Source organism: Piliocolobus tephrosceles, chromosome 12, assembly GCF_002776525.5.
Source record: "Piliocolobus tephrosceles isolate RC106 chromosome 12, ASM277652v3, whole genome shotgun sequence".
NCBI classification, from domain to species: domain Eukaryota; kingdom Metazoa; phylum Chordata; class Mammalia; order Primates; family Cercopithecidae; genus Piliocolobus; species Piliocolobus tephrosceles.
This window is the reverse complement of record NC_045445.1, coordinates 94403306-94421452: the sequence shown is the minus strand read 5'-3', so window position 1 is coordinate 94421452 and position 18147 is coordinate 94403306. Positions and strand designations below refer to the sequence as shown.

General features: G+C 44.6%; 1 protein-coding gene across 1 annotated transcript in view; it reads right to left on the bottom strand.

The window, feature by feature from the left end:
- Positions 1-18147, bottom strand: part of PFKFB1 (6-phosphofructo-2-kinase/fructose-2,6-biphosphatase 1) — a 70994-nt gene that overhangs the window by 13342 nt on the left and 39505 nt on the right. Inside the window, exons 2-9 of the mRNA XM_023202040.1 lie at positions 14308-14433; positions 11941-12034; positions 11082-11148; positions 10122-10196; positions 9578-9634; positions 7343-7464; positions 3054-3261; positions 222-368 (exon numbers count right to left, since the gene is read on the bottom strand). Of these exons, the coding sequence (XP_023057808.1) occupies positions 222-368; positions 3054-3261; positions 7343-7464; positions 9578-9634; positions 10122-10196; positions 11082-11148; positions 11941-12034; positions 14308-14433 (896 nt within the window). The remainder of the gene's footprint in view (positions 1-221; positions 369-3053; positions 3262-7342; positions 7465-9577; positions 9635-10121; positions 10197-11081; positions 11149-11940; positions 12035-14307; positions 14434-18147) is intronic.

The window sequence follows — 18147 nt, the reverse complement described above, 5'->3', positions numbered from 1 at the left end:
CTATTTGCTGTCTGTCTTTAGGATGAGGGCAGAGACTTTGTCTATTCTGGCCTTCACTGGATCCCCAAGACATAGAATAACGTCTGGCACATGGCTAGTTGTCAAAAAAGTTTGTTGAATTAATTAGGCTCCCCATAGGGGCTGGAGCAGAGGCAACCCAGGGGATAATCCCAGACTCAAGTCACCCCCTCCACACAGGAGATTCACCCCATGCATCTCACCGCATCAATCTCATTCAGGGCCTTCCACTGCTCATAGGGGACACCCAGGGCCTCAGCTGTCTGGATGGTCCTCTTCATGTGACTGGTCCACACCTTCAGGGAGCTGATGCCCTGGGACTGAATGAAGTTGGCCAGGGCATAGGCATACTAGTGCGCGGGGATGCAGAGGAGGAGAGAAGGGGAAAAGGAGAGGTGAGAGAGAGCAGGGTGGCCATAAGAACAAGCTCAGATCTGACACAAATTAAGTGGTGATGAACAAGCAGAGCAAAGAGTTTAAATGTTCCAAATTTATAAAAAGCCATACTCTTTCCCATGTGATGGCCGGCCAAAGGAATAGAAAATAGCATGAGAGAGAGAGAGAGAGAGAGAGAGAGTTCATGTGTGCATGTGCACTCATTGATGATTGCTCACCAAAGCCCCTACTTGGTTATTCATTCATTCAAACAGGCCCACCTCTAATATTTGTGGAGCCTGGGACAAGAGTACCAATGGAGGCACTACATGCACAGTCTCTCTCCATTTCTGGCTCCATCCTGCACTTCTATGTGCCTTTAGTATATGCTTGTGGATAACCAAGTCACACGACTGAGTTCTGTCCACATTTCCACCTCCACTAATCCCCATGCTCCACAAACAGCAACCCCTTGGTCGTGTTATATGGCCTGACCTCAGGTGGACAGACTCTGGGATAGGCCCATGTAGGCACTGAAAGCAGACTCTAGACAACAAGGGCAAAGAATTCTAGGGTTGGGGGTACCAGAGTATGGACTGGAAGTAGGGGTTGTGGGATTTGGGAGACATTACTTTTTGACACTGTGAACACTTATCGCTTAAGCAGGGTTCCTGGTACCCAGGTTCTAAGGACATTCACACATGTATTGAGTGTTCATGGCCCTGTGGTGCTGGGTGCTGGGGTGTTCTTGTTCTCAAGACATGGCCAGTCCAGTGAGGGAAACACTGGCAGCACCGAGGGGAACCATAAAGGGCTGTGGGAGCCCAGAGGAGCTAGTGATTTCCTCCTCTGTGTATAGGTGTGTTGTTAACCGCTGATGGCATGTGTTAGGAACATCTGCACAGGTGCACAGGTCCAGGCACACATTTTTATATGCGGATATAGGCGTTTCATACATACATTTCATTGTGGAAATGAGTCAGGAGTCAGCATGCTCTGGTGGAAGGAGCCCTTGACAGGGAGGTAGGAGCCGTAGGGTAAACTCCCTCAGCACCCTTACATGGTCCCTTGTGCTGTCGGACACATCCCTGCCCCTCCCTGGCCTCATATCCAAAGACCACTGGCTCACCTGGCCTGCTGTCTAGGGGCCACACTTCAGATAGTGGATGGGGAGCACCCAGACCACAGCCTGGTACACAGTGGGTGCTGCACAAGTGAGAGCTACCTTGACGGGGAGGTGCTTTGTAAACTGGGCCTGGTACTCTGTGATGAATGTGAAGGTGGCACCGGCTGTATGCATGCACACACACACACGCTTGTGTGCAGGGAGGCATGCCCTGTGGAGACGGCCACATGTCCATCTGGGCTCCGAGCTGTGTGGGTAGGGCCAGGCTGGCTCCACCCAAGATGGCCCTGGCTGCAGGGGCTGCAGTGGACCGGGGTCACACCTCCAGCAGCCTCTGACTCTGCTCTGAGGAGTGGGACATGAGGGAGTCACATGTTAGAGTCTACCTTGAGGGGAGGCTGTCAGTCTGGAGGTAACAGAAAGGGAGACACTAGGGCGTGGCCATCCAGGGTAGTGCCTTGCCTGGGGCACCCCCCCATCTCCAGTGGGGGAGCTGAGGGCAGGTCAGTAGGCCCCGCTTTCAGCCCTGGCTCTGTCTCATCCTGGCCACCTGCCCTGGGGCTGCTCTCTGCTTCCTCATCCATAAACCAGTGGCAGGAATGCCCACCCCACAGACCTGTGGTGAAGATGAAATGAGCCACACATGCAGAAGCAGATGGCACCGTGACTGTGCATAGGTGTCCAATAAATGACAATCATGACAACAATTGTCCATCCTGCACTTCATTTCCCACCTGTTCCATCCCCAAGCAGTCCTGCCAGCAGGAACAATACCTGTGCTAACAAGCCCAGGTGCAGGACCAAATGCTGTGGAAATGGATCCCTGTATTTAGCCAGCAACTGGAACATGCAGGTCACTGTGCTGGGCTCGGGAGAAGATACTCAGGCCAGGAGAGCCACACATGGGCCAGAACTGGGAGAGCTGGAGCCCAGGGCATGGCAACCTGCCTGGGAGGGAGGAGAGGATGGAGAGGGCTTTCTGGAGCAGGTGCTGGGCCTTGGAAAGGAGTGGGGAGGGCAGGAAGGACACTGTCATGGGTGGGGACAGGGGCTACCAGTGTGACACCTGTGTTGGGGTGAGGTGGGGAGGGCAGAATTGGGGAGAAGAGTGGTTCAAGGATGGGTCTCTCAGGGCAGCTGTCTGTGCCACTGATGGTCACCCACTGACAGAGGAGACAGAGGAGGGTAGAGTAGGTGGGGGAGCTGCACCAGCAAAGGCACAACGTTGTGAGAAAGATGATGGAATCAGTCAGGAAGGGCAAAGGGAGTCACTGTCATGGAGCAGCTGGCTTTGGGCAGGCCTTGGGTGCCAAGGCCAAGCTCTTAGACCTGCAGAACAGGTGGCATAGGGAACCATTTGGCGGCTGGGAAGAGACTGAGTGGCTGATGGATGGAAGAGTAGGAGTGATGGAATCTGCTTCTACCCCATCCCTGGATCATCCCACCTCAGGACCCAGAATGTGGCCACCACTACACCTCCAGCCCACCTAGGACAGCCCAGCCAACCCATCTGGGTGTGTGTGGTCCACCCTACCTGCTTGCCACGAACTGAGAGGCCAGAGTCACCTCCGATGCGGCCTCTGAGGTTGAGATCACTCTCACCATGCCGGCATAGGTAGATGGAGCGAGGTGTGACGTGGATATTCATGAGGTAGTAGACTGTGCGGCTCTGGATGTGACCCTGCACTCGGTTCACCATGTAGCGTGTGCCCACGTCGAAGATCTTGATGTAGGACAGGTGGCTGGGCCAGACCCAAGCAGGAGCAAGGGCAGCTCAGGGGCTAATGGTGGTAGGGTTGACTCCGAAAGAAACCCTGAACCACACACCCTTTCAAACCTCTTCCACAACCCAGCTGTCACCTAATGTGATGCCATGCCTTGCCCTGTACCGAGTACCTGTCCTAGAGACTTGGTTATTGGTCACCCAAAGGAGCTCATTATAAGCTATTTCCCCCTGTCTCCTTCCTTCAGCCTCAGCTTGAGCCAAACTGCCTTTTCACTCATACTATTACAGGCAGCTGGGTTCTCTTTTCTGGGGTTCACATCCCTAACATAGTCAGAGAGAAGCAGTAATCTTTTGTATCCCTGGCTAACTCCAATGTCTTACTGGCAGCTCCTGACTTGTTCACTCCCCTACCCTTTCTGATCCTGAGTTGAGCTCTTCACCCCTCTCTCTCTGTTTTTTTAGCCTCTGCTACATATTGTCCTTTATACTTAACACACAACTACCAGATTGCGTCTGTGTGCATATGTATGTCTGTGCATGTGTGTGTCTCTTTTCTCACTCAGAAGGTGGGTTGGCCTGGGTTATTTTCCTATTTGCTATGCAGTCAACAAACATACTCCAAACATACTCCTGTGTTCTAGGCATTGTGCTTGGCATGGAGACCCAGTGTCTGTGCTTTGGGAGCTCTCTGGCCAGTCAGGAACAAATACTTGGAAACACATGATCAGTGCTCAACATTCATTCCATAAACAGTCACTCCCTCTAAGGTGTGCCAAGTAGTGGGGCATGGGGATACAGAGGTGGTCCACAACATCTTTGGGGAACTTGTGGTCCTTGTCCCAAGTTCCTTACTGTATCCTCAATTCTGTGCTTTGTCATGAACTAATACCTATACACTGAATGATATTCAACCTGTTCAACCACCTGTTTGTGTAGAAGCTGGAGGGTGGAGTGTAGGCACTGACTAATCAGAAGACTAGAAACATGGAGCAAGACTTCTGAGGCCTATGCTGTACCAGGCATTAACTCGTTTAGTTGTTGGCCTGTACAGAGTTTGGAGAAATCCCTGGGAAGAGGAGTGGAAGGCTGGGGCAATGGGGTGACACCAGCAGCCCTGGTTGCATGGTAACAAAACCAAGTGAATAGAAAGAGCTGCACTGCACTAACCTGAGGCAGGTAAGGTTGCCGACAGGTTTGGTTTCAGAAAGCCTTTCCCTAGACCTTCCTAGAGAAGTCCTTTATGGCTGCACCACACTCATCATGCCCACCTGTGCCCAATGGCTTCCACAGGGCACTTGTATTTGTTGAACATTTTCTGTGCATCTGGCAGGGAGTGGGAACTTTTAAGCGCATGAATCCTCGTAATATTACTACAGAGCAGAGATTATCACCTCTGTTTTAAAGGTGAAGAAACTGAGGCATGGAGAAAGTGATTTTCCCAAGGCCACCTTCTCGGGAAGAAGAACCCCAGAATACTCCCCCCTCCAGTAATTTCTTCTAGAACCCTCAGAGCCTAGGGGTAGAAAATATCTGATGTAAACTTGTTGCCTGGCTACTGTCTGTTCCTAACACTAGGTCCGTTGAGGCTCTAGGAGCTTCCAAATTCCTCAGCTTAGTCTGATTTTCTGGTTTTACCTTCTCATGCTGGGCCCGGTTGGCCTCACTTTATGGTCCCATGCCCATACCCATATCTTCTCTGTTTCATTCTTGTCTTCATACCTTTGCTATTACACTTGGAATATTTTCTGTATTTCTCTACTCTTGTTCAGATTTAACTAGGCACTTACAAAGTGCTATTCTCTTTGCCTGATTTCCAAAGTTGAGCTGCTATGCATTCATACCTCAAGAACCAGCATATTCACTCTTTAGGAAGCCTTTTTTGAGACCAGAATCATGTGAAGTCATTTAGAGGTGTTCCACACCAAAAATAGTAGAGTAGCTAATGCCTACCTCCATCCAAATTTTTAATTTTATTTTAAAAATTTTAAAAATGTTTTAAATTTTTATTGAAAATAAAAATTATAAACTATAGAATATGGGGAGATTCTTTCAAGTTCTGGTTTTATATTTTTCCACTTTGACTACCTTGATGCTGTTTTTGAAATATCCAATATTATAAAAGCCTTTAAGCCAGCTGGATGTGGTGGCTCGTGCCTATAATCCCAGCACTTTGGGAGGCCAAGGCAGGCAGATCATTTGAGGTCAGGAGTTAGTGACCAGCTTGGCCAACATGGTGAAACCGTGTCTCTAATAAAAATATAAAAATTAGCTGGGTGCAGTGGCGGGCACCTGTAATCCCAGCTACTCAGGAGGCTGAGACAGGGGAATTGCTTGAACCCAGGAGGCAGAGGTTGCAGTGAGCCAAGATCATGTAACTGCACCCCAGCCTGGGTGACAGAACAGGACTCTAACTCTGTCTCAAAAATAAAATAAATAAATAAATAAATAAATAAATGTTTTTAAGATAGTTCTTTTTCTTAGTTTGGTAGCCCCTATCTTGCTGGTACCCTATGTGTAGTCTACTTATTGGGTAATCAAGCTCTTTTAGACCTTCTTCCTCCAAGTTGGACTGGGTCCTATGTTCCTACAGCCCACTTGGTTTACTGTCACCAGAGTTGTGACCAACTGTGTACTCATTGTCGTCTCCAACTAACCGGACATTCTGTCAAATCAGGGATAGCCCTTTCCTCTTTTGATTCCATGTTCAGGGCTGGGACCTGATGCATAGACTGTAAATGTCTGTTGATAGAAAAATGATGACATAAAGCTGACCTTCTAGATTTGTCTTCTTCTGGCCCAAACTAATTCATCAAACAGCAACCTAGCAACCGCAGGGTCTGGGCCCAGGGCTGGGGCTTTGTCAATGCCATTCTTTCACTTACACCCTCCACTCCGGCCTTCAGGCTCCTTTCACCATATGCTGCTGTTAGCCCATGTCATTCCTTTGTGATAATTTTCAAAAGCCGTACTTTCCTCAAGGTCACACAGCCCTACTTCAGCACACATCTTGGTGAGAGAAGCGAGTGTACCCTTGACCAGGGTGTCTGTACAATGAACAATCTGCACAACTGGGATATGGGTTCAAACAGATATTGTGCTACTGATTCGTTCATTGTGTAGCCCAAGGTAAGCCTTTGACTTCATCTGGGTCTCAGTTTCTCCATCTAAAGAGTGGAGCAATAACAGTGCTGATCTCTCGGTACTTCAATTGGGCAAGGCCACTCTTTAGATTTCTTAGAGTGGTGATGACCATTCAAAGCCTCTTTATACTTCTCACTTGGGGTCTTTTCTCATCACAAGACATTTTCAAAGAGAGTAGGGTTCTGGGAACATTCTACATCTAAAACTCACATCTGCTCTCTCCTCTCTTTAGTTGGTATTATGACAGAGCATTTCTTGTTTTTTTTTTTTTTTTTTTTTTTTTTTAAATGGGTATTCTCATATGTCAAAGCACTATAGAAGCTACCCGAGGATAGAACCCACCTCTTTTGCCCCTATTTATACCCCCTACATATACCATAGCCCAAAGGGTTCAAATACTTGTTGATTGATGAGACATGGGAATGTTGTGAAAAGAGATATGACTAGGAGACAGAACATGTAATTAGAATCCTAGCTCTAGCCCTTGTGATGGGAGCTTGGGAAAGTAATTTCAGTTCTCTAAGACTCAATTTCTTTTTCTTGAAATTTTATGATCATAAGACTTATCTCAGCCTCCTTTACAGGAGTCCTAAGGGATTAAATGTAAGAAAGAAGGTAAACATGTTTGGAAACCGAAGTGCCATTCATGTGTGAAGAACACTTTTGTAATAATAATCGCAACACCCATGGGAGGGGGGCATTTGTTCTGTTCAGGAGGGGGTCCTGAACTGTTCATATTGCTCAGGAAAACACTATTTTAATCGTCTTAGGAACACCTTACACATCAAGGAATCAGAGCTGAAAGGATCCTTGAAGAAAAATCATCAAGTTCAGTTTCCTGATGTTACAGATAGAGAAGCTGAGGCTCAGAAAGGGAGGATATTCCCTCCAGGTTCTACAGGATATCAAAACTGGGCAAAAGATCTAGACTTTGACTTTGGGGTGCTGGCTCTTACCTGTCCAGTTCCTCATCCAAGGGTTGGTAGTTGACCTCATAGCACTCAATTCTCTTTAGAAAGTCTTCCAGAACCTTTTCACGGTCACAGTCTACATAATCAGGGCTGCCAAGTTTCACTTGCTGGGATCAGGGAGAACAGAGGTATCAAGGGAGACATTGGGAGACAGAATCTCTGATGGTTTTCTTTGGAAGGTTCTTAGAGACCACTGAGTACAAGATGCCTCATTATAAAGATGAGGAAATTGAGACCTGGAGAACACATCTTGCCTAAGTTTACAAAAATCGGCCAATTGAAAAGAAGCTGATTGTGTGACTCCTCATTCCTAATCTCAAAGAAGGCCTGTTACATTATACTCAGTTGCAGAGCATACACTGCTTATAAAAGAAGAACATTTATAAGAGGACTAGAAATTGTGATGTGAGAAATGGCTGAAGAAGTGGAACTAGAGATCTTGTCCAGGGGTCATTATGGCTTACCTGTATCAAGTGTTTACCGGGAGATTATGATGTGCTGTGTTTGGATTTCTAAAGACTGGCCTCTCCTAATTCACCAATACCCACTGTCTCCTCCCACAGTCCTCATCTCAGGTACTGGCACTATCACCTACCCCGTCATCTGCTCCTAAATGGAACCTGGGAGTCATCCTAGATGTCTGTCTTTCTATCATCCCTCACCTCTTAGCAGGTACCAAATCCTCTCCACTCTATCATCTCCTCTAAATATCCATTCATTCTTGCTTGTGCTCACTATAGCTTTGTGCCCAATTACTTCGTCTATATATTTTTTAATTCTAATGTATTCATCATACTGGCAGCCAGAAGGGTGTTTCTAATATGAATATCTGGCCAAAGTATTCTCCTGCTTAAAGCCCTTATACATTTTGTCATAACTTTTAGAAAAAAAGTGTGAATTATTTTAGCAGGCGGCTCATGGCTTGTCATGATTGGGCCCCAAATTATTTCTTCAACCTTATCTCCCATGGCTCCCCTATTCCTCCACACATTTGGCTTTAACCAATTTAAGCTACTTATAGTTCTCCGGAGATGCCATACTTAGTATATGCTTATATCCTTATTTTCCATTCTTCACCCACCAAATTCCTATGTGTTCTTCAAGGTCATTGGAAACTGAAGTGTCATTCATGTGTGAAGAACACTTTTGTAATAACAATCGCATATATCCTTATTCGTTTTAATTTTACCTCCATTAGGAAGGCTTCCCTGATTTCTGCCCTCATGCAAAGTTAGGCCCTCAGCACTGTCTTCCCAAAGCTTCTTCTGTTCCCTCATATCACCTCAGTTCTCAGAGTTCTGTATATATACTTGCCAGTCTTCCTCACTAGAATATATGCTCAAGGGAAGGACTCTCCACTATCCATATATATGTCTCTAATGCCCAGAATGGCCAAGCCCAGGTATATAGTCAATTTCTGTTGAATTGATAGATAGATAGGTAGATGGGAGGATGAAGAGGGAAGGGAGGAAATGAACATACCGTATGTCCCAAAAGGTTAAAAAAAATTACCTATTAATAAAAATTACAAGGAGGCAGATTCCAGCTCGACTGGACCGCATTCGTTGAAAGCAATGGGCCCCTTATCATTGCAGGTATAAAAAGAAAATCTAGATATACATTTAGGTAAGACTTCAAGTATCTGATGGAGGGTAGAAGAAAATTACCCTTAAGGTCTCTTCTGTTCTTGAACTCCAGTAATTTGATGAAGTGGGGAACAACAAAACGTGGTAAATGACCTAGTTCGAGACCACATGCCTAGAATCTAAGAGCAGTGGTAGTTCTGGTATGAATTTTGGGGTAGAATAAAAAATGTAGGCTTTTGAGGCAGACAGTCAAGCCTGAGGTCCAGTCCCACTTCTATCCCTTTCTGTCTGTATGAATCTTTGACAATTCATTTATCCTTTTGGAACCTCAGTTTCCTCTCTCTAACATGGAAATAATCTCTAATATGCAGTTTTGTTGTGAAAATTAATGACAGTCAAGTCTGGTGTCTGGAGCATATAAAGGGCACTATATATGTTGGCTTCATTAAAATTAATAGAGTCATTGTAGGCCAGGATGGTTAGGGAATGCTTCCTACGAAAACTAGGAGGAGAAGATCAGGGAGGAATACTTTCTTTAATCTCATGGAGTTACCTTAAGCACAATCTCACCTCTGCTTAGGCATGATCTAAGCCTAAGGCAGAGCAAAGTGGAAAAGTAACTGGTGGTCCTTACCCTGATGTTTTCTGCAATTACGCCAGGGTCATTACAAATGGACTCAATGAAAAACACCTATAAAAGAAACAGAAAAGAGACTTCCAGCAGCAAATTATGTTTGATAGGAGCTGAACATAGCTTTACTCCTTTTCAATGGTTCTAAATCATCTCCAGGGGCATCTCTGACAACATAATGCTCTCATACAGTGGTACTTTCAGGCTTCTGAGTTTCATGAGGCAGATTGGCTCTAAACTGAATGACCCCAGATTGTTGTTTTGTATCTTTACTGGGTTTAGGTCTTATATAAGCTTTTTGTAGTGACTCTCTCCACTCTTTCCCCATAGCCAGCCTGTCTGCAGTCATCTTCCATTGCCTAATTGGCACCCCTCCTTTCTTGTTCTGCTTTGCTGCTTCTGACTACATCCTGGAAAGTTAGAGAACCAAATTAAAATGTTGAGCTTATGGTTGTAGATTTGGCTGCTCTGAGTCCCCTGGTTTGCCCTTCTTTGGGGTTTGTGCTGGAGAAATAGGCTCTAAATAAGAGTTGGAATGTTACCATACCTTGTAACCATGTTCTTTTGCAAACTGCAGGATCAGTGACCGTCGTTCTCTGGTAGTGTTGGTGGCATCAAAAACCTAGAGGCAGGTAACGAGATTGGATTACTCTGAATCTTGTGCTAACAGAACACCTACTCTTTGCCCATCCCTGTGCTAAGTGGAGGGCTTCCATATAGAGGTAAAACTTGAACAAGGTCTTGAAGGATAGGAAGGATTCATGATTGACTTATGAGAATTTCACAAGCACATATTGGGCCCTTGCAGTCTGTCCAGAAATGTATGCTACCCTGTGAGTGTAATAAGGCAAGAGGAAATTGTGGGTGTTTATTAGGGTCATTTTATAGGTGAGGTAACTGAGGCGTAGAAGAACTTGCCTTGACCAAAGTCACCAAGAGTTGCTGACAGAGCAGAGCTAGAACTGGTTCTCTCAATTCCTAGCTGAAGCTTCTTCCTTCCTTATCACTTTAGAAGTCCTCAAGAACAGGAAACAATTCCCTAGCCTCAGTACCTGAGATTGGACCATTTGTATATTTGAGAATCTCCTCCCCTTTCAGAATTTGCAAATCCTAGCTAAACTATTGACTAGATATTTAGGTAAGTCTCTAGAACTCAAAACTGTTTGTACTGCAGTTTTAAATTCTAATATAGTCCTGCTGAATTATTGGGGGTGGACTGGTAGTGCACAGTGGTTAAGAGTGGGGATTCTGAAGCTACAAAACTTGGATTCTATTTCTGGCCCTGCCAGGTATACGCTGTACCACCTTGGGAAATTATTTAATGTCTCTGTGAACCATTCTTCTGGGCTCTGAAATGGGGCATAATAACAATACCTACCTCAAGGCGGGGGCATAAAATGAAATTATTAATATATGCAAATACTCAGAACAACAGTAAATGTTCAGTACTTATTAGCTAATTCCCTTCCCAGTAGATACCCAAGGAAAAAATAACAAATTTCTTTACCGCGACATGACCTTCTTCACGGCTGAGATAGTTGTGAACATCCTTCAGGGCTGCTAGGGCGCACTGCCTGAGATAGACCAGGAAAGAAAAAGAGACAACCCTTATCTCATTGTCTGCAGTATCTTCTGTATCATCTCTCATGTCTTAGACTAACTTATGTGCCCTGTGCTTTAGGCACCGTGCTAAGCACAGAGGGGTCAAACACTTGAAAGTGGCTGTATGTGCACAGCTTACACAGCTTAGGGGCAGGTATAAAGTGACACAATCAGGAAAAGCTGAGCAATGGCAGAAGCCATAATATTAAGGCTTCCAACCCTTGAGCTAATGGAACTCAAGCTGAACTGTTTTATGAACCCAGGTAGAGCATGTGGTCTGTGAAATAAAAGGCATTCCTGGCATGGGTAACACACAGGCATGACAGTGGCAATGTATTTATGCTTTCAGCAAAAATCTCTTTAGTGATTATTCACTGCTGGGTTCTATATTGAGGGCATAAGGCCCAGGCTCTATTCTGCCTTTACTCAGAGTCTTGTAGTGTAGAGAGACCTTGAGGTTGAACTGATAAGACTACAGAAATTAGAGTAGGCCAAGCTATTGAGATTCTTGCCTCAAATGCTAAGCTGAGAAGCTTCTACTCTCTCCTGTCAGAAGCAGAAGACCATTAAAGGTTTTTGATAAGTGGATGGTTACGACCAGAAACAGGTTTTGGGCAGGATAATGGAAGGGCTGTTCCACTACTGTTTGAGAGTCTAGAGGGCCTCCTTTCTTGTCCAGATTATTCTGCCCTACTCTCCCAGTATCTGAACAAGGGCCTTTCAGCCACGAGACAGCACAGGTTGCTAAAATATTGGGTACTTACTTCCTGATTTGCAGGGCCTCCATGTTGTCTGGAAGAAAGAATTCATAGTTCTTGTAGCTCACTGCCTCTCGTCGATACTGGCCTAAATTAAACACTGAAAGCAGGGAGCGCCAGTGAAGAGGTTGGGAAGATCCCAGTGGCCAAAAAATGTCCTTGCTGGGAGGGACCTCAGAGGTGGAAGAAGGTATAATTTGTAGCTATAAAATTGCTTTTAAAACTTCAAATTATGGCTACCAGTTTATTTATTCCTCACAACAACCCTGCAAAGTAGAGATCACTATTACCATTTTATAAATGAGGAAACTGAAAGTTCAGAGATAGGAAAAACTTGCACAATTATTTCCTATCTGTGGATATCTGAGATTCAAACCCAGGTCTATTTGGCAGCATAGCTGGTGGTCTTTCCATTATTCTACTTTATCATAAACACCAATCCTTAAAATGCCCTACTCCGGTGGAAAGATGAAGAAATGGAGATCTAGGGAGTAAAATTAATCACCAAGGGTCAAACAGTGAGTGAGCTGGTGACAGATATAGACTAGACCTCCTGACTTCTAGTCCAAAGTTGTTTTATTTTTCTATATTATGATGAAGATTCTAAATGTAAATCTCTAGGCCATACTTTCCCACTTACAATGATGAAAAACTAGAGAGGAGGGAAGGAAAGGAGGAGAAAGAAGATAAGCAGCCAAAGAGTTAATATTTCATTCATTCATGTAACAAATACTTTTTGATTCCTACTCTGTGAAGCAGGATATGAGCTCTGGGTCTCAGGGATTAGCCTGATCTTCATGATGGGGCCCTTAAGGCACTCACAGTCCAACAGGTAAGACAGTGAGTAAACCAGTAAATGGAGAGCTCCCACAGAGTTTGTTAAATGCTCTGACAAAGACAATATGAAGCTATGGAAGAGAGTGAGAGGGAAGGAAAGACTAATTTTACTTGGAATGGTCTGAGAAGGTTTCACCATTTGAACAAGGCTTTTTAGGGTAGGCGCCTTTTACAGGCAGATATGGGCAGTGGGAGTCAGGAACAAAGGCATCCAGGTAGAGGAACAACTTGAGCAAGAGTATGGCATTGGCAGAAGGAAGAGCACGTTTGGAGGATGGTGAGTCATCCACTATGGATTTAAACCTGCAGGCCAAGGGGACCTTTGGAGGTCACAGGCATTTTCAGCTTTGTGCTTTGAAATATGACTCTGGAGGCCTTTGAGAGAATTGAGTGGAGTGAAGAAGATAGAAAGCAGGGGAATCAGAAACCCTGAACCCATGATGGGGCCCTTAAGGCAGAAACCAATCTGCCAGTGTCCCATGTACCTCTACACTCAGCAGATTTTCCTGAGAGCTTGCAGTCCTCCATGAGAGCTGTTCCTTCTCTCCTTCCCTTCTGCCAATGTCTTACTCCTCCCACAAGACTCAGCTCAAACATATCCTATGTAGGAAGCTTTCCTTGCCTTCCAGTTGTCAAATCCCTTTGTGATTTCATGCAGCATCCTGCTCCTGTTCTAGAATTCCTAGATGATATAAGGTATTCTTATATATCCCAGCTAGACTTAGAACTCCTCAAGGACAGGGTGAGTCTCATCCAGTTTTGTATCCTCATCGCCTAGCAGGAGTTTGGGCACACGGAAAACCACTGGGAAACTCTTCACCAGTGAATTAGATAAAGAGAACATAGATGAATGGAAATAAGAAATGGGAAAAAGAAACAAATTGGAGAGAGGAACGAAGAGGGGGAGAGATAGAAGGAAGCAGGGCAGAGAGACAGCATGTTGAGATTAACAAGAGAAAGAAGGAGACAAAAAGAATGGAGAAAAAGAGACTATAGGGCTAATGTGGGATTCTTTTCTCTTCCAATCAGTAGAACCATGCATTAGACTTGGCACAGTATCAGGCTTAGAATCAAATAGACCTGGGTTCATATCCTGGTTCTGTCACTTACTGGCCATATGCCTTTAGACAAGGCACTTCACCCCTTGGGCCTCAACTTCCTCAACTATGAAATGGTGAAGAAGTGGTAATGCTAATAAAAGTAGTAATATTGGTATGGCAATAATAGTAATGGCAATAAAAATAGAATGTTACTCACAGGGTTGTTTCGAGGTCATGGAAGTTCTTGAGAGAAGACATTTAATCTTAACACTAGTTTTCCTATGCTTAGCACCTAGAGTGGTGTTGGGTACAAAGTATGTGCTCAAGAAGTTATAAACTGTATAAGAATGTAGTAATAGTGATAGCAGTAGTCCTAATGCTGATAATAATAATGATGGGGCATTTCTGGCATTGAGGACTTTGGCCTTCTACCTAAGTAAGGTTTTCAGCCAGTGGCTTTTATGGGGTTGTTGAACAAAGACTTTCAGAGACATACCTTTAGTTGGTGTTCCTATCCAGTTGAGATATCGTGTGAGCTTCGTGGAGATATAAGTCTTGCCTCGAGCTGGTAAACCCACCATGATCACCATCGTGGGGGAATTGGTAAACTGGGGTATGGATGCTGAAAGACAAACAGACCCTCAAAAGCTTATCCTCAGATTCATATGCTCTTCTGGTATTAGGTCAGAAATGTAGAGTTGTAAAGAACACATCTCCCACCATTACAATAAGAACAAAAGCTGGGAAAGTGAAAATTAAGAACGTCTCTCGGACTCATCAGAAAACTGAGGTTGCAGTACCACAAACCTGTAGAAACAACCATCTTCAAGGGAGCCACAGGACCAGGCATTTGCTTACCTGGTGCAGATAACAGTGAACAACATACAAACTCATAAGAAGATTCAGCTAAAAATTATGATGAATTGCTAGAGGCTGGTTATGGGCTAGTGTGAGAATGTGAAGCCTGTAGGGGCTGCAGAAATAGGCAGTTTTGCACCCCTTTGCAGAGTTTTCCTCCAGGAACTCCCCCAGAAGCTGACAAGAAAGACTGAGAAGAATCCTGAGAAAGATATTCTGTAGTTCTGGCTTGGGGAGAACAGTACAATAGCTGTTGCTGAAATTCTGCACGGACTATTTTCCCTATATTCTCTATGGAGCAAAAGCCTTACTATTCAGGGAAAAGGCAACAAAAACTAGCTTGAAAGTACTGGGAGAAACTCACTGCAGCTGGCAGAGCAGACTGACCAACATCACTGAAACTCTGCCCATACCAATCTACCTTATCTTCCCAAAGGGAAAAAAGTCTTAGTCCTCAGAAGAAAGGGCAACAGAAACTGAGGTGCACTGGTGAAACCTCAGTACAGCTGGGGGAGAAAATTGAAAAAAAAAAAAGGTCTAACCCGGGAGGGGCAAGGCCCACGTGGGTTAGAACACAGGAGGAGAGGCAGGAACACTTGTGAAGGACACACCTCCAACACTCAGGGTAAGCCTGCCTAAGACTGAGACTTAATGAGAATAGCATAGAATGTCCCAGGTCCCCATTCCCCTACTACCAGGCTAAAAAGCATCAGTAAAAATAACAGTGGAATACATCTAAACGAGATTAAAGGCATATATTATCTCCAGGGTGTAGCACAAAGTGAAGAATCAAGGCAAGGAATAAAAACAATGTCTGAAGAGAAAAGCAATCATTAGGACCAAAATAAGTTATGACACAGATGTTGGAAATATCAGACAAGGAATCTGTTTATTTACTTGGATTATTTTGCTTTCTTTTTTGTACATTACAGATTCAGGGGTTATATGTGCAGGTTTGTTACCTGGGTATATTGTGTAATGGTGGGGTTTGGGCTTCTAGTGACCCCATTACCCAAATAGCGAACACAGTACCCAATAGGTAGTTTTTCAAGTCTTGCTCCCCCCTGCCCATTCCCCCTTTTGGAATTCCCTTTGTCTACTGTTTCCATCTTTATCAGATAGGAAACTTAAAATAGCTATGATTAGTATGTTAAAGGCTCTATTGGGAAAGTTTATCATGCAAGATCAGATAGGCAATTTCGGCAGGGGGGTGAAAAGTATAAGAAAGAATCAAATATAAATGGGAGAGAAAAAAACACAGTAACAGATCCGAAGACTATCCTTGATGTGCTCATCAATAGACTCTGCACAGCTGAGTCATCAGTGAACTTGAAGACAGGTCAATAGAGATCACATAAACTGAAATGCAAAGAGAAAAAAGAGCAAAAAAAAGAAAACAGAACAAAACATCCAAGAACTGTGGGACAATCTCAAACAGTATAACACATATGTATTTGGAACACAAGAAGGGGAAGAAACAGTAAGGCAGAAGAAATATGTGAAGACAATAATGGCCAAAATTTTCCAAATTAATGACTGACACCAAACCACAGATTCAAGAAGCTCAGAGAACACCAACCAGGGTAAATACCAAAACCAAACCAAAACCCACACCCAGATATATCAAATTCAAATTACAGAAAATCAAGACAAAAATAAAATCTTGAAGACTGCCAGGAAGAAGGCGGTAGGTGGGGAACATCTTACCCACAGAAGAACAAAGAGAAGAATTATACCAGACTTCTTGTCAGAAATCACATAAGCAAAAAGACAGTAGAATGAAACCTTTAAAGTGTTGAAAGAAAAAAATGCCAATCCAGAATTCCAAGTTCTGCAAAAATATCCTTCAAAAATTAAGATAAAATGCTTTTTCAGTCAAAAACTGAGGAAACTCAGCATCAGCAGACCTGTCTTACAGTCTAAATATTAAAGGAAATTCTTCAGACAGAGGGATATGATACAGATCAGAAAATTGGGTGTACATAATTAAAGGAAAAGTGTTGCAAAAGTAATAAATGAAGACAAATGTAACTATCATATTCTTAATTGCTCTAAAATATAACTGATTGTTTAAAGCAATAATAGTACCAAAGTATTGTATGTTTATAGCATTTGTAAAAAAATAATGGAATACAACAATGACACAAACAATGGAAGGAAGGAATTGGGGATAGTCTTGTACTACACATGAAGCAGTACAGTATTATTTAAAGGTGAACCAAATTATATAAAAATGTACATTACAAACTTTCTGGAAACCACTAAAAAGGTTTCCTTAAAAGATATCTAGGGGGGCGGAGCAAGATGGCCAAATAGGAACAGCTCCAGTCTCCAACTCCCAGCGCGAGCGACACAGAAGACGGGTGATTTCTGCATTTTCAACTGAGGTACTGGGGTCATCTCACTAGGGACTGCCAGACAATCGGTGCTGGTCAGCTGCTGCAGCCCGACCAGCGAGAGCTGAAGCAGGGCGAGGCATCGCCTCACCTGGGAAGCGCAAGGGGGAAGGGAATCCCTTTTCCTAGCCAGGGGAACTGAGACACACAACACCTGGAAAATCGGGTAACTCCCACCCCAATACTGCGCTGTAAGCAAACGGGCACACCAGGAGAATATACCCCACACCTGGCCGGGAGGGTCCCATGCCCACGGAACCTCCCTCCTTGCTAACACAGCAGTCTGCGGCGATCTAACCGCAAGGCTGTTAGATCTAACAGCAGCGAGGCTGGGAGAGGGGCGCCTGCCATTGCTGAGGCTTAAGTAGGTAAACAAAGCCACTGGGAAGCTCGAACTGGGTGGAGCTCACAGCAGCACAAGGAAACCTGCCTGTCTCTGTAGACTCTGCCTCTGGGGACAGGGCACAGCTAAAAAATAACAGGGGAAGCAGCAGAGGCCTGTGCAGATGCGAACGACTCTGTCTGACAGCTTTGAAGAGAGCAGTGGATCTCCCAACATGGAGGTTGAGATCTGAGAAGGGACAGACTGCCTGCTCAAGTGGGTCCCTGACCCCTGAGTAGCCTAACTGGGAGACATCCCCCACTAGGGGCAGTCTGACACAACACACCTCACAGGGTGGAGTACACCCCTGAGAGGAAGCTTCCAAAGTAACAATCAGACAGGTACACTCGCTGTTCAGCAATATTCTATCTTCTGCAACCTCTGCTGCTGATACCCAGGCAAACAGGGTCTGGAGTGGACCTCAAGCAATCTCCAACAGACTTACAGCTGAAGGTCCTGACTATTAGAAGGAAAACTATCAAACAGGAAGAACACCTATACCAAAACCCCATCAGTACGTCACCATCATCAAAACCAGAGGCAGATAAAAACCACAAAGATGGGGAAGAAGCAGGGCAGAAAAGCTGGAAATTCAAAAAATAAGAGTGCATCTTCCCCTGCAAAGGAGCGCAGCTCATCGCCAGCAACGGATGAAAGCTGGTCAGAGAATGACTTTGACGACATGAGAGAAGAAGGCTTC